The 23,679-nt window shown below is 44.1% G+C and overlaps 1 protein-coding gene and 2 pseudogenes across 1 annotated transcript in view; 1 reads left to right on the forward strand and 2 right to left on the reverse strand.

Annotated features, from left to right (window-relative positions):
• Positions 1–3,208: 3,208 nt before the first annotated feature.
• Positions 3,209–23,679, reverse strand: part of MRPS6 (mitochondrial ribosomal protein S6) — a 67,479-nt gene continuing 47,008 nt past the window's right edge. The window contains exons 2-3 of the mRNA XM_028845342.2: positions 20,471–20,610; positions 3,209–3,824 (exon numbers count right to left, since the gene is read on the reverse strand). Of these exons, the coding sequence (XP_028701175.1) occupies positions 3,632–3,824; positions 20,471–20,610 (333 nt within the window). The 3' untranslated portion in view covers positions 3,209–3,631. The remainder of the gene's footprint in view (positions 3,825–20,470; positions 20,611–23,679) is intronic.
• LOC703616 (small ribosomal subunit protein uS7 pseudogene) lies at positions 4,324–9,707 on the forward strand (annotated as a pseudogene).
• LOC698099 (small ribosomal subunit protein eS4, X isoform-like) lies at positions 10,747–11,708 on the reverse strand (annotated as a pseudogene).

A 23,679-nucleotide genomic window follows, 5' to 3' on the forward strand; every position in this document is an offset into this window, starting at 1 on the left:
CTGGCAGCGAGGAAGCCTGGGGTCTGGCTCCAGGTGCAAGGTTGGAAGGGCCCAGAGAAGCAGGTCATCCAGAGCCAGCCCCTCGCAGCGTGATCAGGACTGCAGGGACTGGCCACGTCTACCTCCAGGAGCCTGTAAGCAGGCCAAAATCGGCTCTGGAAAGAGAGACATGACTCCCAACCCCAACTCCTCCTTGTGTGGCCTTGGGGATGTTATCTATTATCCTGTAAGCCTCAGGTGTCTTATTCATAAAACAGAAGAATATTTGGCTCAGGGAGCTGTCGGGAGGGTAAAGGAATATCCACATTGAGCTCCTGCTGAAAGCACTGTGGGATCCCTCAGGTGGGTGGGGGTACACCAGGGCTCTTCCAGATTCAACTAAAAGCTTGGAAGAGCGGCTCATGTTTTCCATACTCTCTAATCTTTTAACCAAAGACTTCACCTCCATCAACAGACATTTGGTCTTTCAGCAAAAGTCTACTGGGCTCCATGGTCCTTTGCTGACACTCCATGGTACAGCGTCTGTCTCCGTACAGACACGTCGTGAACGATCCAGTGAATGGTTCCACCGTGGTGAATGTCACGGAGCAGCTTCTAAGGTACGCCTCAGACTAGCTTCTTGGGCCCCTGGCTCCGTCTCATTTCCCACCTCTCCGGGCCACCTTCAATAAACAATCCCCTGGCTTGTCACAGGCCTCAACTGTGGCCATTATCTTTGGACCTGGGACTGCAGACGCTCAGAAGCTCCACTTTGGTAGACTGGAGCCAGCGTACTTTCCTCCAGCCGGGGGCAGGGCCCACGGGCAAAAATGAGCCCTTCCAGAAATGCTGGAAGAGGGAAGGGCTGACTCTGAGTGCTGACAGCATCATGAGGATAAATATCACCTATGTCATCAATCCTGAGCACCGCATCTTAAATGCTGATGCTCCTCTTAAATTCCTTTCAGAAGTCTAAGTTTGCTGTCCTAAAATGCAGCCGGTCAAGCCAAGAGTATTGGTGGGATCAAACCAAGTACTTCTGGAAGACTGAGCCCGTCCAAAGAGGCCCATGAATAGTCAAGGCTGCAAATCCCAGGAAGATGCACTTTCCGAGGACGCCAGCCCCCAGGGAGCATCCTGGAGCTGGTGCTTCACCCGAGGCTGGCCTTTGGCGCATCATTTCCCATTGGCAACCTTCTATCCCTTTGCGCTCGACTCCTCACAGGCCTCTAGTCTCCCAGATATGGCCCCCCAATTCCTTGTCACATCACACAACTGGCTCCTCACCCTTCAGAGCTCAGCTTGCACGTCCCCTCCCCACTCCATCATCTGCACTGCCCCCAGCACCTCCTGTGCCACTAAGTACACCATACCTACTTTGTCTACCTCCATGCCAACTCTCAGCTCCATGAGGCCAGGGCCTTTGTCCACTGCTCTGCCGCCAGCACTTTGCCCATCATCGTCCCCTGAAGGACCACAGAGCCTCAGACCACCACCAGCCTGGGCAGGGAGACCGGATGCTCTACTCTTGACAAATAAGTGGCCTGGAAACCACCCACCCGCGCACGCTGCTCCAACACTAGGCATCCCGACAGGCCAGCGGCTGCCAGAGGGTGAGGGCCCCTCAGCTGCTGAGGATCCAGCTATGCACCAACCGCTCCCAGGGGAAAGGCGGTGGCTTTGTTTTGGAGCTTCCAAGGAGGGGAACTGGTTGCTGCTCGGCTGCCCTACTTTGCCAGCCTCCTTCCTAAGGCTCTCTAAACTGTGCCACAGGGTTCTGAACACTTGCATGGCCTGGAATACCCAATGGCGTCAATCATCTTGTCAGGCACTGGCAAGTGCAGGAAAAGAAAGTGCCATTGCTACACTCGGGCCACGAGGTCAAACGCCACTGAGTGGTGACAATTCACCCCAGACACCCAAGTGCCTTGTTGAACCTGAGAGGGCAAAGACAACCTTACTGTTACAGGAAGGAAAAAAACAGACGGCATCAGGATCCCCAGTTCCAGATTCCACCTATCACTGGCACTGGTGGGGTCAAGGGCAAATCTGAGTGGGGGTTTCCTGGTCCAAACAACAGGTATAGCAATGCTGCCTTCCTGGGGCTGCTGAAAGGAGTAACTGAGGGAACAGACAAAAGTGTGCAGCACGGCACGCGGCGTGCATTTAATAAACTCCAAGCAAAATGGACCTCGGATCGCACCGGGTCAAAGCACATCGGGACGCAAAGTGTCTGCTAGAGAGTTGGTGCTCTCGTGAGCCCTGGCCGAGGGCCTGCGCTTTCAGGAAATTCTGAATAAAACAGGAAGTAGCCTATTTTCCCAGATAATCCTTTACCCCTTTTATTTCCAGTCTACAGTTCTTAATGAGCCTCTTCACTGAATTATTGCTCTTCCAAGAGACTTTTTATAACTTTTTGCCTCTGGAGGAAGTTAAGCTGGATACCACCTGAGTTCTTAATAAGCAAGGTGACAACACTGGTGACCCAGTGCAGACACAGGCAGCTGCTATAGAGGGAGGAGGCGCTGGGCCAGAGCTGGGAGACCAGGCCCTTCTGGCGCTTTGGGCATCTCTTGCACATCTCTCCATCGTCCGGTCTTGCCATGGTTAAAAATGAGGCAGAGGCCAGAACTCTCAGCTCCTTCGTGCTTTTCAGAGATTCCTAGAACTGGCACTTCCCCCAGCATTTTATGCACAGAAGTTCCATCATCTGTGATGGTGCCAGACACCTTGTGCAGGGCACCCCTGTGAAGGAGGAAGGGCTGGTCAAGTCTTTCCAATCAGCCCCTAGGAGACTGAGGATGAGATGCAGGTGACTGTTTTGGGAAACAGCCTCATCCTCACCCATCCTGGAAGCCATGCCACTGCCAGGAGACTACTTCCTACAAGAGGCCTGCCCTGGGCTGAGGGACAGTGGAGGAGGCAGGTGCTAGTGGCAAAGGAATGACAGGGAGCAGCATGAAGGCTGAACTGCGCCAGAACACACATCCCACCACAAAGAGCAGCACCCACCACGACGACGAGTGAGGTGTGCGGGGAAAAGTCACCGATTGTGTAGTGAACCCAGTAAGGAACAGAGAGACACACCCCTCCTCCCCTGCCCCACCCAGGCTCTGGACCCCAGTGGGTACTGGGTAATGCCTCCCCGACACTGCCAGCTAGACCAGAGCTGCAGAGCCCTGGAAGTGCACCGCGCTGTGGTAAGTAAAGGGACAAAACACCTCCTGTATTCCTACAATCAAGTTTATTACTCAAAGCAAAAGTTGTCCATATAATACACTGGTCATCAATTTTTATTTCCACATGGTTATACAGGCTGAATGACTAGCTCATGATCCCAGGAGGTATTGTAAGTTTTGCTCTTCAAAAAATGGTGTTACTGTTGTAAGGGGAAAAGTCCTCACTGACAAAGAAATGACACTAATGAAAACAAAATCAAGAATGATCCACTGGTACTGCAGGTTACAGAGAAGCTGTCAATAAGCAGTTCCCCACCTCTCACAAGCAAAGGGGATCAAGGGCTAAAAATACCTTAGAAAAATCAAACAGCACCTGCAACACATGTTTATATAAAGGCCAAACTTGCAAACTCTTCCTTCTCATCCATGCTGCTCAAATGTGAAGGGATACGGCTAAAATCTGGCAAATCTTTTCACTTCCTCCTCTTCTTTGTGGAATATAATTTTTCTTCAGGTGGGACTGGGACAATCCCTTCACATTCTTTTAGTTCCTGGGTCAGAGGGTGTTTGACGATATTCCCTCTAATCACATCTATGTCTCGAGACAAGTGCTCCACCACGCTTTCAACAGTTGTGGTGGGTGCATAAAAATCCACCAAGAAATACCTGCAATAAAATAAAAACTTGTGAGTGTCTGCATTTGAATCGTAACAATTCTACTATTTTGGTCAATGTTTCCACTGTACTCTTCACTACAGACATCAACTACACACAAACACATACCTTTGTCACAATAGAAACTACCAGCTGACCAGCTAAACAGAATTGCAGTGTTACGCCCAATCTCCCTTTTTCTATGGTCTTTCCCATTTACACTCTTGTGAAAATATGAATCCAAACCAGCTTTATGGCAGCAAAAATACACTGTGACACTACAAATGGTGTGAAGTACTAGAAAGTATGGGGGAAACTTATAATCCATGGACGAGACTGAATTTTCCAAACTATTAATGAATGTTGTGTGTGTGTGAAAACATCTATTAGCTATTCTTCTAACTTTTTAAAGGATTTTCCCTGTGAACTAACACACCTAAGAGAACCATGAGCCCACAAATATGGGAAAAGATTAAGAAAGGCATGGGACTGGTCTATAACTATGTTCAACATGGACAAGGAACAAAAAGAAAATTACTGGAAGTAAGAAAAAGAATTTACCACTCATCACTCAAACCAGACTAATGTCGATGGGCATCCTGCACGGCTCACTGGTCTTCAAAGATTGACAAGGTCCTCAGCAGCCTGCTGGATGACAGTGCAAGGAAAGAGCCCATCCCTACCCACTCCCTGCTCCTCGCAGACCTAAAAGGTTAAACCTCCCTTGTACTATTTGGTTTGGACCATTATGTGACTAAAGATAAGTTTTCAGCGCAGTATTTCACAATCCTGCAATGTTCTAGCTGGTTAAAACTATGATCTTTTTGGCATCATTTGCCTTGTCTAGCCATACATGTGGTTCTCAGGACTCCCAGGCACATTCCCCTCCCAGGCCTTTGCACTCACTGGTCCTTCTGTTGGAAATGTTCCCTGTCCAACTTCCATGTAGCTCATCCCTTGCTTCTAAGCATGTCTCTGTCCAAATGTCACTCTCTCAGAGAGGCGCTCTGTGTGCCCACTCTCCTAAAGCAGCACCCTCCTAGCTCCACCAAGGCCCATCACTCTCCACTGCCCTCACTCAAGGCTTTGTTTTGTTCCACAGAGCACGTTCTCACCACTGGCACAGTGTGCATTTGCTTACTGTCTGCCTCAGTCCACTAAAGCACAATTGCCATAGGAAGAAAGGCTCTGGTGTTATCCCTAGCACCCCGAATGAACACGGAGCAGGTCCAGAGTAAATCTTTGACCATGGTGGTGTTAGCATGAAATGTGGAACTCTCACAGGAAGCTGGAAAGATCAAGTTGAAAAGGAACAAATTCAGCAAGGAAGGAATTTATGAGAAAAGGGATGGCACCTTGTGCAATTCCAGACAAAGGCAAAGAGGTTCAAAACTTGTAAGAAAATTTACCAAGTGACTCTTAAGTCAAGCTTAGTGGAATAATTATTCAAGTAAACATATAATTAAATAAAAGGAGAGAAAAATATATATCAACCAAAAACACTAATCAAAAGAAAGCTCAAATGGCTATACTAACATCAGACAAAGCAGACTTCAGAGCAAAGAAGATTACCAGGGATAAAAAGAGACAATACATAATGACGAGTTCACCAAGAAGATATAATAATCTTAAATATACATGCACCAGATAACAGAGCTTCAACATATAAGAACAGCAGAACTGAACAGAGAAATGGACACGTCCAGAATCACAGCTGAAGCCTTTTAACATTCCCCTTTCAGTAATCAACAGAACTACTTATACAGAAAATCACCAAGGATACAGAAAAAGTGAACACCAACATTAACCGACTGGAATTAACTGACATTTATAGAACCCTTTACCCAACAATCGCAGGATAGACATTCCTCCTAAGTGTACACAGAACATTTATCAAAGTCAACTATACTCTGGGCCATATAACATAAAGGGATTCAAGTTATACACAAAAATCTTGGAAAAATGCCTAAATACTTGGAAACTAAACAGATATCTAAATAAGCTGGACAAACAGGTAGAAGAGAAATCAAAAGGGAAATTACAAAGTACTTTGAATTGAATGAAAAAAATGCCACAAATCAAAATTGGGGGGATGCCATGAAAGCAATACTTGTCAGGAAATTCATATATACTAAATGCCTAGGTAAGAAAAGAAAAAAGGCCTCAAATCAATAGTCTCAGCTTCTACTTTAAGAAACTGGGAAAAGAGCAAATTAAATCAGTAAGATGACAGAAGAGAGGGAGAGAGGAGAAATCCCTAACGCAGAAAAAAGAAAACCAGAGAACATCAATGAAACCAAACACTAGTTCATGGAGAAGATGAGTGAAACTGACATGCCTCTATAGCCAGACTGGTGAGTAAAAAGAGGTAAGGTAAATTATCAGCACTGGGAATGAGAAAGGTGAAACGACTACGGATTTCATAAATATTAAAATAATAGGAAATATTATTAAAAGTTTTTGCAAGGTCGGGTGCCGGGGCTCACACCTGTAATCCCAGCATTTTGGGAGGCCTAGACAGGCAGATCAGTTGACACCAGGAGTCTGAGAAAAGCCTGAGCAACATGGTGAAACCTCATCTCCACGAAAACTACAAAAATTAGCTAGGCATGGTGGTGTGTGCCTGTAGTCCCAGGTACTGGGGAGGCTGAAGTGGGAGGATGACTTGAACCCCGGAGGTCCAGGCTGCAGTGAGCCGTGATTGTATCACTGCATTCCAGCCTGGGTGACATAGCGAGACCCTGTCTCAAAAAAAAGCATTAAATTTAACAACTCAAGATGAAATGATCAAATTCCTTGAAAAACACAGACTACCAAACCTCACTCAAGAAGATACAGATAAGCTGAATGGCCCTATATGTTATTAAAGAAATATGTGTAGTTTAAACCCTTAAGCCCTATAGCTTATTAAAGAAATACATGAAGTTTAGCAGCTTCCCACAAAGAATACTACAGGCCCCAAACGACTTCACTGGTGAACCACACCAAACATTTAAGGCAAAAATACCAATTCTGATACAAATTCATCGAGAAAAAAGGAAGACACATCTCAATTTGTTCTATGAAGCCAGCATTACCCTATACCCAAACCAAAGACATTACAAGAAATCAGACGAATGTCCCTCAAGAATACACATTTTAAAATTCAAAACAAAATTTTAGCAAACTGACTACTATCATATATTAAAAAATACAACATACCATGACCAAGCAAGCTTTATCCCAAGAATGCAAGATTGGCTTAACATCTTGTTAACTGGCTTAACAAGACTGAAAAAAAAAATGTAATTCAAACTAAAACATATTAACAAACTAAAAAAGAAAACATCATATGATCATTTCAACAAACACAAATGAAAGCATTTAACAAAATCCATAGCCATTCCTGATTTAAAAAAAAAAAAAAAAAAAAAAAATCAGCAAACTAGGGATAGAAGTGACCTCCCTCAAACTTATAAAGAGCATCTTTGAAAAATCTACAGCTGATATTTCACCAACTGGTGAACATCTAAATGCTCTTCCCGTAAGACTGGGAACAAACCAGAAAGCCCACTGTCACTTCTATTCAACACTGAACTGGAGGTTCTAGCCAGTGCAATAAGGCAAGAAAAAGAATAGGTACCCAGACTTATAAGGAAAGAGTGAGACTGTCTTATTTGCATATGACATGACTGTGTTTCAAGAAAGTATTAAAAAATCTATTAAAAAAATTAAAACTAATGAGTTTAGCAGGATTGCAAGATACAAAAATCAATGTTATTTCTATATGCTAGCAACAAATAATCAGACCTTGAATTAAATGTTCAATACTTACAGAGAAATCAGACAAAAGGTATACAAAACTACAAAATGTTGCTGAAAGAAACAAAACCTATTAGGTGTATCTTGTTCATGGGTACGAAGATTCAAAATTTAGATGTCAACCCTCTCCAAGTTAAACAAAAATTGAGATCTATTATTTATTTTATTCAAATAAAATCTATTGAGATTCAGTAGAACCTCAATCAAAACCCTAGAAAATTGATTAGAAAGTTCATAATGGACCTAAAACAGTCAAAACAACTCGGACAGAGAATGTAAGTTGAAGGACTAACACTACCTGATTTCAAGACTTATTATAAAGCTATGGCCATCAAGACAGTATGATATTCATGTATGAATACACAGAGAGATCAAACGACTAGAACAGAGAGTACAGACATAGAGATTTACAACAAATGGTGCTAAAATAATCCAGTATCCATAAGCAAAAAAAGGGAACTTTATTCCCTACTTGTACCATTTAAAAAATTAACTCAAAATGGAACACAGATTTAAATGTAAAATATAAAGCTACAAAATTAGAAGCTTTTGTAAATTTGGATTAAGCAAAGTTTCCTTAGACACAACACCAAAACCAAAATCTATAATAGAAAAAAATTGATAAATTAGACTTCACCAAAATTAAAAACTGGCTGTTTGAATAAAAAGATAAACCACTAAGATCTGTGAATTACAAGTCTGATAAAGGACTTGTATCTAGAATACAAATAACTCAAAACTTAATTAAAAAAAAATTTTGAACAATGGTCATAAGATTTGAACAGACATTTCACAGAAGACGTATGATGGCAAAGCAGCACATGAAAAGATGCCTAAAACCATTAGTCGTGAGAGAAATGCAAATTAAAACCACAAAGAGATACCTACTAAAGTGCTGTAAAATTAAAAAGGCTGACCACACCAAGTGTAGACAGGGATGTGAAAAAACTGGCACTCCATGGGCGCGGTGGCTCATGCCTGTATAATCCCAGCACTTTGGGAGGCCGAGGTGGGTGGATCACCTGAGGTCAGGAGTTCGAGACCAGCCTGGCCAACATGGTGAAACCCCATGTCTACTAAAAATACAAAAATTAGCTAGGCATGGTGGCGGGCACCTGTAATTCCAGCTACTCGGGAGGCTGAAGCAGGGGAATTGCTTGAACCTGGGAGGCAGAGGTTGCAGTAAGTAGAGATCACACCACTGCACTCCAGCCTGGGCAGCAGAGCAAGATTCCGTCTCAAAAAAAAAAAAAAAAAAAAAAAAAAAACTGGCACTCCAGGGTGGCACAAGGTCCATACTGAGCAACAGAGACACGCGGGCTGTGCCCTCAGGACGACCGAGTGGGAGACAGCAGCACCAGTGGTGGCAGAGACCCCTGACACCAAGCTCTCTGGGAAGTGGATGATGTGCAGATCAACGATGCAGCACAAATGATGATGTGCAGATCAGTGACATTTCCCTGCAGGATTACATTGCAGTGAAGGAGAAGTATACCAAGTACCTGCCTCACAGTGCAGGGCCTTATGCTGCCACATGCTTCTGCAAAGCTCAGTGCCCCACTGTGGAGCTCCTCACTAACTCCATGATGATGCACGGCCACAAGAGCAAGAAGCTCATGACTGTGCACATCATCAAGCGTGCCTTCAATTTCATCCACCTGCTCACAGGCGAGAACCCTCTGCAGGCCCTGGTGAACACCATCATCAATGGTGGGCCCCAGGAGGACTCCACATGCATCGGGTGAGCAGGCACTGTGAGATGACAGGCTGTGGACGTGTCCCCACTGCACCATGTGAATCAGGCCACCTGGTTACTGTGCACAGGCACTCATGAGGCTGCCTTCCAGAAGATCAAGACCATTGCTGAGTGCCTGGCAGATGAACTCATCAATGCCACCAAGGGCTCCTCCAACTCCTATGCCATCAAGAAGAAGGATGAGCTGGAGCATGTGGCCAAGTCCAACTGCTGATTTTCCTGGCTGCTGCCCAATAAACCAGTCTGTCCTTTAGGGTAGCCCTACCCCACCACAAAAAAAAAAAAAAAAAAAAAAAAAGAGAAAAGAAAATAAAAACCGGCTCTCATATACATGGCTGGTGGGAATGCAAATGACAATGATTTTGAAAAAACAGTTTGGCATTTTTCTAAACATACACCTACCATTATGATCTAGCCATTCCACTCCTAGGTATTTACCCCAAAGAAATTAAAGCATGTGTCCACACAACAACTTGTACACAAATGTTCACAGCAGCTGTACCTATAACAACCCCAAACTGGAAAAAAAAAAAAAAAATTCACCACACACAATGCCATACTACTCAGCAATGAAGAGGAGTAAACTTGATACACACTACTGATCTCAAAACAATTACGATGAGGGAAAGAAACTAGAGTAAAAGGGGACCATACCATCCAATTCTATCTATGTAAGTCTAAAAAAAAAAGATGTTCCTCAACTTAAAATACATGCATCTCGATAAACCCATCATAAGTTGAAAATATTTTATGTTGAAAACGCATTTAATACACCTAACCTAACATCACTTAGCCAAATGCCCAGAACACTTACATTAGCCTACAGTTGTGTAAAATCATCTAACACAAACCGTATTTTACATTAAGTGTTGAATAGCTTATGTAATTTTATGGAATATTTACTAAGACTGAAAAACAGAATGGTTGTTTGAGTACTCCAGTATGGCTGCTACTGTATCTGCCATCACTTCCGCACCATCATAAAGTTGAAAAACATCTACAGTGAAAGAAAGCAGATCAGTGGCTGCTTGGGATGAAGGACAAGTAGAGGGAGGAATCAAAGGGGGAGGAGGAAATTTTAGGGTTGGCAAATAGGTTTATTATCTTGACTGTGGTGACTTGTGGATGTATACATATGTGAAACTTTATTAAATATACACTTTAAATATATGCAGTTTATTATATGCTAATTATCTCTATAAAGCTGTTGATTTAAAAATGGCAGTTAAGAAGCTGAATGGGCAGTACTTGGTGAATAAGCTGATGTGGGATGGGGGCAACAGGGAGCAATTACAGCTGATGAAGACTCCCAGAGTTCCTTAAGCGATGAAATAAAAATGGTACAAATGAATCCACTATCCCACAAACTTTTTTTTTTTTTAAATCCTGCCACAATATTTTTAATTACGTACAAAGGTCTGACATGGCACCCAGGGACCATTTCTCCCACTGCTCTGTTTGGCCGCCAGTCTTCTGTCTCTCTCTTCAGCAATGGTGAGGCGGATACCCTTTCCTCAGGGAAGAGAAATCCATGGTTTGTTGCCCTTGCCAATAACAAAAATGTTGGAAAGTCGAGTGGCAAAGCTGTTGCCATTGGCATCTTTCACGTGAACCACGTCAAAAGATCCAGGGTGCCTCTCTCTGTTGGTGATCACACCAATTCTTCCCAGGTTAGCACCTCCAGTCACCATACACAGGTTACCAGTGTCGAACTTGATGAAATCAGTAATCTTGCCAGTCTCCAAATCAATCTGAATGGTATCATTCACCTTGATGAGGGGATCGGGGTAGCGGATGGTGCGGGCATCATGAGTCACCAGATGAGGGATTCCTTTTGTGCTCACAAAGATCTTTCTCACTTTGCATAACTTGTACTTGGCCTCCTCAGGTGTAATACAATGTACAGCAAAGCGACCCTTGGTGTCATAGATCAGACGGAAATTCTCTCCCGTCTTGTCAATGCTCATGACATCCATGAATCCAGCAGGGTAGGTTATATCAGTTCAGACCTTGCCATCGATCTTAATGAACCGCTGCATGCAAATCTTCTTTACTTCATCTCCTGTCAGGGCATACTTAAGTCTGTTCCTTAGGAAGATGATGAGGGGGAGACACTCTCTCCACTTGTGGGGACCGGTGGATGGATAAGGAGCAAACACACCGGTCAATTTATCCAGCATCCAATGCTTTGGAGCTGCTACCCGCTTCAGATGCCTCTTGGGACCATGAGCCATGGCTGCGTTAGGCAAGGAAAGAGGACCTCCGTCTTCCGGTGCGCGTAGAAATTGGCTCCCACAAACTTCTTGAAGCAGTGACTTGCCCATTTGCTCAGACAAGACTGCCACTTGGGCTCACTCTGAAAACTACACATAATCCTGGCCACATTTTCCAAGGTTTAATTCCACCTGCTTATTTCTACTCCATATATAAGCAGGTAATAGGGTTGCAATGACCCAACTTATGAATTACTTGTTTATTCAAGATTTAATTATTGATTACTTACTTTGAGTTAGGCTCTGGAACAGAGCTTAAAATAGTGTGATCAACCTCAAATCACCTCCTCCTTGCAACCCTCAGCCTTTTAGCCAGTCACTCCCCCTGCCCTGCAAAAATTCCATTTGGCCACCTGGTGGGCAGTATAGGGAACTCTCACCCCAACACTTTTTTCCTTCCCATTTATCCATTTGCTCTTTCACTCAGTATTCATCAAAATGTCCTCCAATCTACCACAGACAAGTTATAACCTCACCCTGTCTGCCAACATTCCCACCACACTGAAGTCTATAACAAGTAGTTTTTCTCTGAGCTCCCTCCTCTTCCTCGGCCTTGTCCAGTTTCCCTAGAAGGTGTCCTCTCTTGCTTCATTCCACTTGAAGCCCTGTGCTTAGAGTAATGTGCTGCTGAAATGCCATGCATCAGGAGGGAAGCAAGAGCCTGACATGCTCTGGCCATCAAGTAACCCAGACACCACCACTGCCGAGTGCTCCATGTCCCTCCCTCCAGAGAGTTCACAGGTTAAGCCTGCCCTTCCTTAAAGTCAAGTATTCAACTTATTCAAATAGCACCTCTGGGGCTGTCTTGGTCTTACTTATGATATTGTTCATAGCAAGCACTGCTTTCCTCCATTTTCCATTCAACTGCTTCACAGGGTTAGAGGCTTGTGAGCTAGCCTAGGAGTCTCAACGTGTTCTAAGAGAAAGTATGTTTACAGATGCCAACAACCAACTCAACTGTCCACTAATCAGTTCTCATCCAGCCCTCTGGAAGTGTTCTCTGTATACTCAGCACTCACTCAAAAATCCTAAGAAATACACCCAAAGCTTTTGGATTCTATTTTGTGATAAGGGTAAAACGAATACCCAAGGATGGAAACTGGAAGCCAGATATATCAGAAACTTCATATTTCCGAACTTAACAAAGAAGTGTCTTTCATAAGACTCTCTAATTTTCAAAGTGCTTTCACAGCTTTCAGACAGCTTTTGAGGAAGAGCATGAAAGAGAAGTGGCAGCTCCACTCCATGTGGCAATTGAGGAAAGGGAAGAAGAGAAAGTGGTGCCGAGTGTTGGTTGGGGTCCAACAGTCCTCTCCCCAGCAACAATACTCCTCTAGGAGTCTTCAAAGTGGTTTCCTACACGTTGCCTCCTTTGAGTCTTACGATTTAATGTAGTTAAGAAGAGAGACTCAAAAAGGTTAAGTAATTAGCCCAAGGTCACTCAGTTATGAAGTGGTCACTGCCAGAATTCAAACAGAGCAGGTCTTTTGACTCCAAGACACAAGAAACCACAGATAGCTTTGGGACCAAATGGGTTACAGAATCACAGAATGGAAGTGCTGGAAAGGACCATAAAGACAACGCAGTCCAAACCTTTCACATGAGCAAACTGAAGCCCAGAGGGGAAGTGATAGGCCCCAGGTCACAAAGTGAGAGTCCAGACCCCACAGCTCCCCACTCTGTATACTATATCTCCTGCTACCTAGTACCCACATGATAGAGGATTCTCAAGGATAAAGAGAAATCCTAGATAAAGACCTGGAAGTCCTAACACTGGGCTTTCCTAGCTTCGGGAGGCTCCCTCTTGCTACCAAAACCCCTCTTGCCTTCACCCTCTTAACTGTTCTGACTTCCTGCCACCAGGCATGACAACGCTCCTTCAGCAACCAACCAAATGAGCACAAGCCGGTATGCACAGCTGGTGACCGGCGTCTCATGCGTGTCGTCCTGCTGATCCGCACCCGGGGCTGATGTGGGCAAAGACTGCTTCCACTCCCACGGCTCCCTATTACACCGTGGAAGTTTCCACAGAAAGAAAAATGCCACCGAAATAGCGAAGGTGAGAAGTGACTCCGAGACAGGCAGACCTTACTGTATTCGCCACTCTCCAAAGTTGAACCTCTTACCAACCCCCTCCTGACCTCTTCTCCCAGGGAACCAAGCTGTCCCTCCCAGGCCACGAGACAACTGACCAGAAGTCCATGACAAAGACAATCTCTGCCTGCTTCACTGACCCAAGTACACAGACAAATGGTCCATTATGGCTTTCTCATACAGGAACGACCTTGACCAATTCCTGGTTGTTTCCGGTATATATCCTTTTCTTCTTACCTATTTATCTGGGCAAACTTAACTTGTTAATGAGCATCTACTATAGCAAACCTCAGGAGGCTAAAGGGATGAGGCACACATGGTCTCATCCTCCTGGAATATGCAGCCCAGCTGGGCAGAGAGCCCGTTAAGAGCGGCTTCCACTGCAGTCCTGTGGGAGACTGTGGCAATGACATGGCGGTTACGGACCCGACTCACTGCTGGGCTTTGCTGACTACAGATGACCTAAGGACTGAGAATGAGATTTTTTACAGCTATGACAACACTAAGTACAGTCTCGCATTTCTATTTTTACACATGAAGAAAGTAAGGCCTAGAAACAACCTGTGTGTAGTAGTGGGGCTGGGCGGCTTTTGATGCCTGCGAGGATCCCTTTCTCATGACAGCACAAGTCCACAAGAGACCTACAAAAATGCAAGTTAGGCTGAAAAAATGGCCTTGGAACTCCCTTGATACCTGCTCCCTACATCCTCATGAAGGTTGCCATGGAGAAACCATTCTAACAACCAGAGGAGCTGCTGTTCAAGGGAAGGTGACCAGAAAAGGGGCTCAGTGTCTCCAGGGGAGTTAGAGCCCTCTGTCCCAACTTCCTCCTGACCCTGGGAAAAGAGAGAATCAAGAGGACTCTGCAGCCACAATGAACTATCAGCGTCTGCTTCTTCCCCAGCCAAACTAGGCAGAATCAAAACACAAGACCAGAAGTCCTAACGCACGTGGACTCACGATCAACTCCTCACTCAAGGTACAAACGTTTGGATTTGACTGCATTGCAACTGCCTAGACATGCCCCAAAACTGACATTCTTACTGAACAAAAGCTCTTCAAATAGCTAGTTTTCCATTTTCCACTTCTACTTTTGGTGACTGAATCAATAAACAGACAGATCATTTTGGGAAAATAGTCTAAAATCGAATTACGTTACACATTCCCAGCACCTTCGACCATGTGCTACATGGCACAAGTGACACTGTTCCACATACCAGGTAGCCAGGATCCATGCAAGCACCAGCATCACCTTGAACACAAAGCCAAGCAGTGTTTACATTTTAAAGGTTTGTTTTCCCATGTGTGGTGCTAATTATAGAATCACTTCTATAAAGTTGCTACCAGCTTCACAAAAGCATCTCTCTTTTCTATAGAAAAGCATGTAACTTTAATGGACACTAACTCTGCAGAAGTGGAAGTGAGGAGATGACTGATGCCAGGCAAGAAGGAACCAAGAAAGGTTCAGTACACTGATGCATTTCTCACTGCAGACACCAGAGGTTCGGAAGCTGGAGCAACAGTGAACTTCTTCCTATGTAGAACTTCCCACATGATCTTCAAGGTGATAATGTGCCCTCCTTTGTATTTCTTAAGACACTCACATGCTCCAAAACTCTGTACTACATGGCCCAAACCCTCTAGAGATCTGCAAACACTAGAGGAAATGGCTTCCCCAAGACAGACTGCGCCCAATACTGGAAAACAATGCCATCAAAAACACTCCATTCACAGCAGCATGGCTGTAAGTCAGCAGCTCTCATGTCCCTTCTGCCCCTCCCCTGGAGAGGACTAGCCCCTCCACCATTCAGTCACCCATGCAGACTGCCTGGAGCTGCCAGCCCTTCCCCTACTCCCCTAGTTGTTCAGGGGGAGAAAATGTGTTTTCTTATAGTGCCCTTAAATGTAAAGGTTGTATTTTCTTTATTCACTTTCGTCTTAACCCTGTATTTACAAGTTTTCCATAAAAAGAGCTTGCTCGAATTTGAGTTACATTCTTTGTCTCTCTCACCCTCCCCTTCTCCCTAGCAGACAAGTGGAAATTTCCACCGAAGCACTCAGTGGCTCACAGTGGGTGCGGGGACGGGGGAGGGGGAGGGGAGGGCTTTGCAGCCCTGAAGCATCCTTGAGCCTTTTTGAAGATAGGAAACAGATCTGTCTAAATGCCAGTTCCTAGACCATCTCAGTTAAACCTTGTTGGATTCAGGCTTCACCGAGGCCGTGAATTATTCACCTTCAAGCTGAGGTACCCTCTGCATGGAAAAGCCCCATTTCTTTTTATATCTGTTGGGTCTCATATGTTTTCAAAACCACTAACACTAAACCTGCTGCAGAATCCTTACAAATCTTGGGGCACTGCCACTAAAAAGAAACCTCCAAGGCCACAGCAGCCCTGTCTGAAAACCTGGTGTGGAGTACCTACACACGAGAACGGGGTCAGAATGCTGGCAGGAAGGCACGAGAACATGGAAATGTTAGCTAACGGGAAAGCTATAGAGGAGAATCAATCTCCTCTAGAGAGGGTGCCAGCGCTCTTCGAGTAAGCTGCAGACACATTTGGGAAGCAAGTCAGTAAAATTCCACTGATTCACCATGGAGCTGGTTATTTTTATCATTCTGCTTACTCGTAAATAGAAGGGCATCTTATATGTAGGCCAGCAAATCCCTGCTATAAGCACCTATCCAAATGTTAATGCAGATGAGAACAGGCAAAGAAGGGGCAAAACAGGCAAAAAAGGGGCAAAACAGGCAAGAAAAACACCTTCTACTTAAGAGTTCTCATACACAGGCATTTGGAAGCCGGCCCAATCTCACTGCCGTAAAATCAGACCCGGCAGAAACAGAGCAGAGGCATCCTTTTACAAGGCACACAAGCCCAACGCTGAAATACGGACCGCACTTTCTTGTCTAGTTTCCTCGCAGTCTCAGCTCAGCCCCATCTAGTGGAAAGAGAACCGCAAGCTCCGTGCAGCCCTGGAGTGAGTGACGTGGTTCTGGCAAAGGGTGACTGTTACTATGATTCAGTAAGATACCTGCCCCTTTTTAGCATGGGTCTAAATGAGCCTCTCCTGCCACTGCTCCCTTCTAGCATAAAGGACATCTTTGCCTTTCAGACACCCAGGAATACAGTAAGAATTTTCCACACCAACACCCTGTCTGTCCCGCAGAGCAGATGAGGGTGTCAGGGTGAGCATGTGCAGACACAAAGGGGAGGTAGTCTCGGAGGCCCGAAAGAGACCCCAGCAAATCCAGAGCCGGGAGTGACTCCCAGGCCTCTGAGCCGCCCAGTTCCAGGTCGTGCGCCGATGGTTTATTTAGTGTTAATAAGTTAGAGGCCTGAGATATTGTCCCAATCCCTGATAAGGGTGATCCAAACCAGGCCCCATTCTGCTGCCGGGGGGAACCTTGAATTGCATTTTCAAAAACAAGTTTAAAATGGTCCTCAGCTGAACACAAACGACTCCTCCTGTTCTACTGACCTTCAGAGATTATGAATTAAGACAATTTCTGTGGACTAGTCTGGGAACTTAACCATCAAGTTGTTCCACTGGGAAAATAAGTTCTCAGTTATAAACAACAGACTTACAAATTTCTGGAACATAACCTGTTTCTAAAGTGGAGTCTGACCAAATTAATATTTGAAATATAATGACTATATTTTTATTTTCGGCATAAACTGGAAATAGTCTTAATATAATAATAAACATCAGGTACCATTTCTAAAGTATACCCTCCTCCTCTGGCCAGATTTCCCAGATAACCCTAAAGCCACAGGTTCTCCCTTACCTACTCTTGTCTTCCAGCCTACAGGGCATGTATGTGATAAGGGGGTTGATTTGTGGGGGGAGCGGGGACTGGACATGGGAGAACAGTAGAGGCAATTGCCCAATATACAGTGAAGTCATTGGAACAGAGGTGCCTACCTGCCAGCCCCAGTCCTAGCTTTACTCCCTGCTGTGCTGGGCACTTTCACACACACTCCATCAGCTGGTGCCTAGGTTAGCATTATGCAGTCAACTCTCTGATGAGACTGAAAACTCCCTGAGACCAGGAACCACGACAACTGTGAGAATCCACCTGAGACCTGTGGACACCACTAGGACATACCATTTCTCCCCACAAAACGTAAAAGCAACAAACACATGATACCAACTGTACCATGATAGAATGTGGATTCTCAGAAACATCTAGGCTCACTCCATTAGCCAGCCAAAAGCTGGCTCTCACACACCACTGTCAGGATTCAAATCAGAGTCTTGCCGTAATTTCAGATACATGTCATGGCCTCCAGGGCTGTTCAAAAAGAGTCAAAACTTCTAATGCTAAACATGTAACCAGTAAGACCACTGTTTCTTTCTCAACCACTTCAGAAAAGCGAGCCTCCCAGTACATAATCCACTTACTACACGTTTCTAACACTTTCTGTGGCTGTGGATTAATGCACATAAAGGATTTGCCAAATGAACAAAATGCCTGGTACTGACATGGCTAGTGATTATGGGGTCACTGTCTGAAGCCAAGAGAATATCAGACTAACCTTAAGCTCCACACTGCAGACATGTAAACATACCACCCAATTCCAAATCTTTATCCAGGTGACTCCAAACTACACTTGCCTCTCATATCCTCATTTCCCAAAAGTCACTGTGGAGAATATTCATGAGTATTATAGAAACAAAAGGTAGCATAATCAAATACAGTGAATAAATAAACGGATCTTACTGAAGGGCTCCTCATCATTTATGTGCCAACATGCACTATGAATCTCTAGAAGGAATTAGATCATGTAAGGCTTCCCACATCTAATTGATCACACACACCCTACTTCTCTTTTTGATGGAGCATCTCTATAAAATTAGTGTTTCAGAGACCACACTTTAAAAAACATTACCTTAAACAAATAAATACCAGACACTGATTTATCCCAGAAAATAGGCTTCTAGCATGAACCTCCCCCACTGCAGCTGGGCACCACCTTTCTGTGTCTATATATAATACACATATGTAATACAGAACACTGCTTCTCCTTTGCTGAGGAGTCTGAAAGTAAAATAACCGGAAATAAAATCTTTAAATGTCAATGAACTAAGCGACTGCAACGTATTCCTCAGCGAGGCACATGCACCTTTGCGGGGGGGAACCCAGAAGTAGGGCTAGTGTTCTCAGCAGTTCTGGCTTGGTCCCAGTGGGCTCTTCCAGGACCTGAATTTATTTCACCCATAAAGAGAAACGGCTACCCACCCCCAACCCCCACCATTGCACACAGAGGTCTGAAAATGAACTGAGTGAACACAGCGGTTCCTGAGCCTGGTCCTCAGACAAGTGACGTCAGCATTACCCAGACTACGTGTTAGTGGAGATCCTGGGACGCTAGTCATGCCAGCTCTCAACGAAGTCAAATCCTCTACTTGAAAAAAGGGCAGAAACCCCTGGAAGTACCACACTGAGTGAAGAAACTGACTTCTCTCTCCATTCACTGCCTTCCATCCAACAACTGTGGACAGATTTTATATGCTCCTCTTTAAACAAAAAAGGCAAAAAGATCCATAACTGTGCTGTTAAAACCACACCCATTTGTGATTACGTTTAAAAGAAACAGACAGACAGACACACATGCTCTCCATCCCTCATTGTTGTTATGATTGTGGAAGAAGCCTAGCCACTGTGCATTTCCTGTTGCCTAGCAACGCCTCAGGCATTCTCTTCAGAGGTGTTCTCAAGAAGCTGAACACTAGCACAAAACAAGGTGAAGCAATCAAAAGAGGAAATCTGCAGCACGGCAGAAGGTTTAAATGCAGTAAGAAAGCCTCCACGTGAGACGCGACTCCATTCAGGCCCTATCACACGTACTATATCTGCACAAGACAGCTAGATTCACGTGACTAAAAGCAGCATTCTTGCCGCAGAGCACATCTGCAGAGACTGTCTGGTGGGTCCTTGTGGCAATGCATATGGGAGACCCATTACCTCAGTTCTGTGCCCAAAGAAGCCGGAAACAGAGAAACTAGGTGACCTCCTCAAGGCCACAGAGTTGCTGAGCGCCAGAGGGAGCTGACTCTTCTACTCTTGGACTTTTCCCATTGCACTAAAACCTGATTCCCATCTTCTCTAACACCCACTCCTAGGAAATCCTACAACATGAGAAGATTCAAATCTATTCTACAAATTGTTCTCAAAGAACTTCTATAAAGATAGTTATCACTACAGAATCAAATCTGTGACATATATTTCAGGAAGCTGCTGTACACAGCAGGAGACAAAATTCCAAACTGTGAACACCTGGAGTAGGTATAACCATTTTTCTCTTGTGGATTAGCCTTGGGTTACATACGTTAGTCAAAAGCAGCACATTCTGTCATCTGCAACCCGTATGTTTAAAACAGATACACTTACGTATGTGGACAGCACTGCTCACTAAAGTAGTTTAAAGGCAAAAGTTAAATAAATGTCAGGGAAAACAGTGCTAAGGTTAACAGGAAAAGGTTCCACAAGCGAGACTTGGTAAGCCCTCTGCTCCTAGGAGGGCCTAGTTTTGAACTCAGATCATGCTCCATGAAGGGCCAGCATATCGCATCCCATCTGCAACACAACACTGCCAGAGTGTGTGCACAAAGGACACCCAGGCGCAATGGGGGTCTGAATGTGAAATTTTGAGAACTTCTAATAGTAACTGAACAGTACTCTTTACCGAGCCTATCGAAAACGTTTTCCAAGCACTTCAGGAAGAAACTTACCCGCCTCTGTTGTGCTGCTGATTGTGGGCAGACATCCTATAAGGAAGCGCTTTTTCACCCAGGTTTTCCAAGTCCCTCACTATTGCTCCTCTGTCCATCAGGGCCTCTATCGTACGTTTCAAAGCAGCCGCAGTCTCTGGCTGTTTTTGTTTGTGTTTTTAAAGAAAAGAAAAAAAAATCACAATTAATATAAGAGCTAGAATAATTAAGTCTGCTCAGTTCCAATCATAACAGCTCTACTGGTAGGGATCGTTGGGTAAAAGCAACAGAAGCTGGTTTTAGTTAATTTAAAATAAAACAGAGAGAATTTATTGTAAGGATATGAGATAGCTCACAGATACGAAGGAATATCTGAAGAACCAGGCTTCGGAGAGTTCAGGGACCAGGGCAGCTCCAGGGATCTGGGAGGCAGGAACTAATGAGTGGCTTCTTCAGAGCACCTCGGCCAGGCTGAATCAGTGCCAATCACTGTCAGTCCTTGTATCCCATGACTCAAAATTCAAATTCCAGGAGAAGAGCATCTTGTTGGCAGGACACTTGAACTGCCCATCCCACCAAAACTGTAGCCAGGGGAAACGGTGTTGTCTCCCAAAGAAAAATTGGGAGATTGTAACCAAAAGGGGGAAAGGATGATTAAGACCCAATCTCTGCCCTCATGGAGCTTACAATCTAATAAAGGACAGATCACGAAATACACATGTATGGAGAGCAGAGGGCAGAACACACGAAATAGCATGGAGACCAGAGGGTTCACGGAAGGAAGAAACATTCAGCTGGGAGAAGGGTTTCACTAAGGAAAAAACTTTCCCTGAAAGGCGCCTGGAAAATGATGACCAGAGGTACAAAGAATGAATGAACCAGCAACTGAGCCCCAGTGATGGGGTTCTGTGAGTAATTTAGGCCAGTTATTAAAAAAAAAAAAAAAAAAAAAAAGCTTGAACAATATAGAATCCCATCACCGAGAGATAGACTGGATGGTGAATTAAACTTTCTGGTGAATTTCTTTCCAGATATCTTTCTATGCATATGTATACACAAGGAATTTTTGGAAGAAAAGATACTTTATAAGGATAAGCCTGAAAACTGCAACGAATACAATGTGGAGAACGAAGGCAAGATGTGGCAAAGAAGAGCACCACAATCTGGTGCCTGGGAGAGTGGAACTGTCATTACAGCTAAAAGGAGAGCTGGAGAAGCTGGTGAGGACAGTAAAAGATGAATCTGATTTAGGACACACTGAATCTCAGATGCCATGGCTCCCCTAGGTTGACCTCTCCAGATGTAAATCTTAAGCTCAAAGCAGGTGGATGAGAAATACACATTTCACAGTCACCTGCACAGATGGCTCTCTGAAGCCCGAGAAGGAGGTGAGATCATTAGAAAGGGTGGAGGGGGAGAGGAAAGGAGATCACCAGTGGAACCTTGCAGAGCACAAACATTTAGGGGCTAACAAGACGACTCAAAGTCAGAGAAGCAAATAGAAAATGTATCGTCAAACAGGACAAGGAAAATCGGGAGACTGCTCGTCCAGAATGACAACGGGGTAGAGGACAGAGATCAAGAAAAAGCTGCAGTGTGGTAGCTACACAGGCATTTAGCAAGATGGGGCCAGAAAGCAGGCTGCCAAGGTTCCCATGGTAGAGGTGTGAGAACAATGGTGAGGAGGAGAAAACGCCAGGGCTCCAGGGACAAGAAACTTGAGCAACGTGTTTTAGGAGAAAACACATGGGCAATTTGGTAGTCAAAAAGGAGTGGACCATGCAAGAGGATAAAATGTAGGGTTTCTAAAATAACAACAATGACAGCTATGATTTACTGGATAACTACTCCATGGTCTAGTGTCTTATTGTTAGTATTTTATCTTCTCTCACACACACACACACACACACACACTCACACACACACAAAGCCAAGAAGGTTTACAGATTTGGGACTGATCTCTAGAGAGATGCTGACAGGGCAGCTAGTAAGTGGAAATGCCTGCTGCAAGGATAAGGAAAGCTGTGGAAACCCTTGGGGAGCAAGCCAGAGGCGCACCTTGGCAAAGACAAGGTGCACGTCTCCTCAAAGACCTACGTGAAGAGGTGCAAGCAGGGAGATTTTAAAGTGCAGGAGGAGACTTAAGAAAAGGCTACCTTCCAGAGGTTCATTTGGGGATCAAACGAAGAGAAAACTGCAGAACAAGTTTAAGTGTGCATTCTGGCAACCAAACAAAATCCACTATATTTTTAAAATGTTCTTTCTAACAAGTGCTGCTAAAATGGTATGAAATGTGCTAAGTATTGGCTTAAGGCTTAGAAAAAAACATTCTTTACTTTCTTTTCATATTGAAGTCCATTAGGGATTTTAAAAATTCCTACTGAATCATTGTTTATATATTTAACCATCTTAAAACAGAAATTTCCTGAAGACAATAAAAATTGAGGTCAAAATCTCTTCCCATTAACACTAGGTAAAAAGTCTAAGGCAATTTACCCTTACGATTGTATCAAACACATTCCTAGACAGTTCTAATCATATGAAGACTACATTCTTCTCACATTTCATTATGGTTCACAAAGACATCACCATACATCTGCAGAGGACTCATTATTAACAGCAGCACAGTATTTCATTTCACTGAAAATGCTGTTTCTTGACCTGGCATTACATCAATTAACTTATGATAAGGTAAAGGAACAGTCTATCCAAATAAAGAGCGGGGTCTCAGCTTTGTTACCTGCACTGAAAAAAAAAGAAAAAAAGAAAAAAACCTTTGATTGATTAGTTTTCTGATTAGCTACCCAAATAAATTTTAATTCCAGTTTTGCCTGATTAAAAAGGAATATATCTCAATATCTTTTTAAGTTCCAACTGAAGTGTTTACAGTATAAAACTCATTACCCTCTTCTGAAGTAAGAGCTCATAAAGTAAAAACATTTTCTTCTTACATCTGTCTCAAAAAGGGGAAAGGCTACCTAACAAGAATGTAACAGGAAAATAAAAATAAAAAAATTGTTTTGCCTTTGGTATGTCAAGGTCAAACTGTAGACTACTGGAATGGCCACATTCATCTCACTTTAATTTCAAAACACCCAGAAGTCTAAAAAGAAAGGTAGAAGGAGGAGCAAAAATAATGCCCCATAGACCTTACCTCACAATAAAGCAGGGTTGGCAAACCAGGGCTCTTGGGCCAAATCTGGCTTGCTACCTGTATTTGCAAATAAAGT

This window comes from Macaca mulatta, chromosome 3 (assembly GCF_049350105.2).
Source record: "Macaca mulatta isolate MMU2019108-1 chromosome 3, T2T-MMU8v2.0, whole genome shotgun sequence".
In the NCBI taxonomy this organism is placed as follows: Eukaryota; Metazoa; Chordata; class Mammalia; order Primates; family Cercopithecidae; genus Macaca; species Macaca mulatta.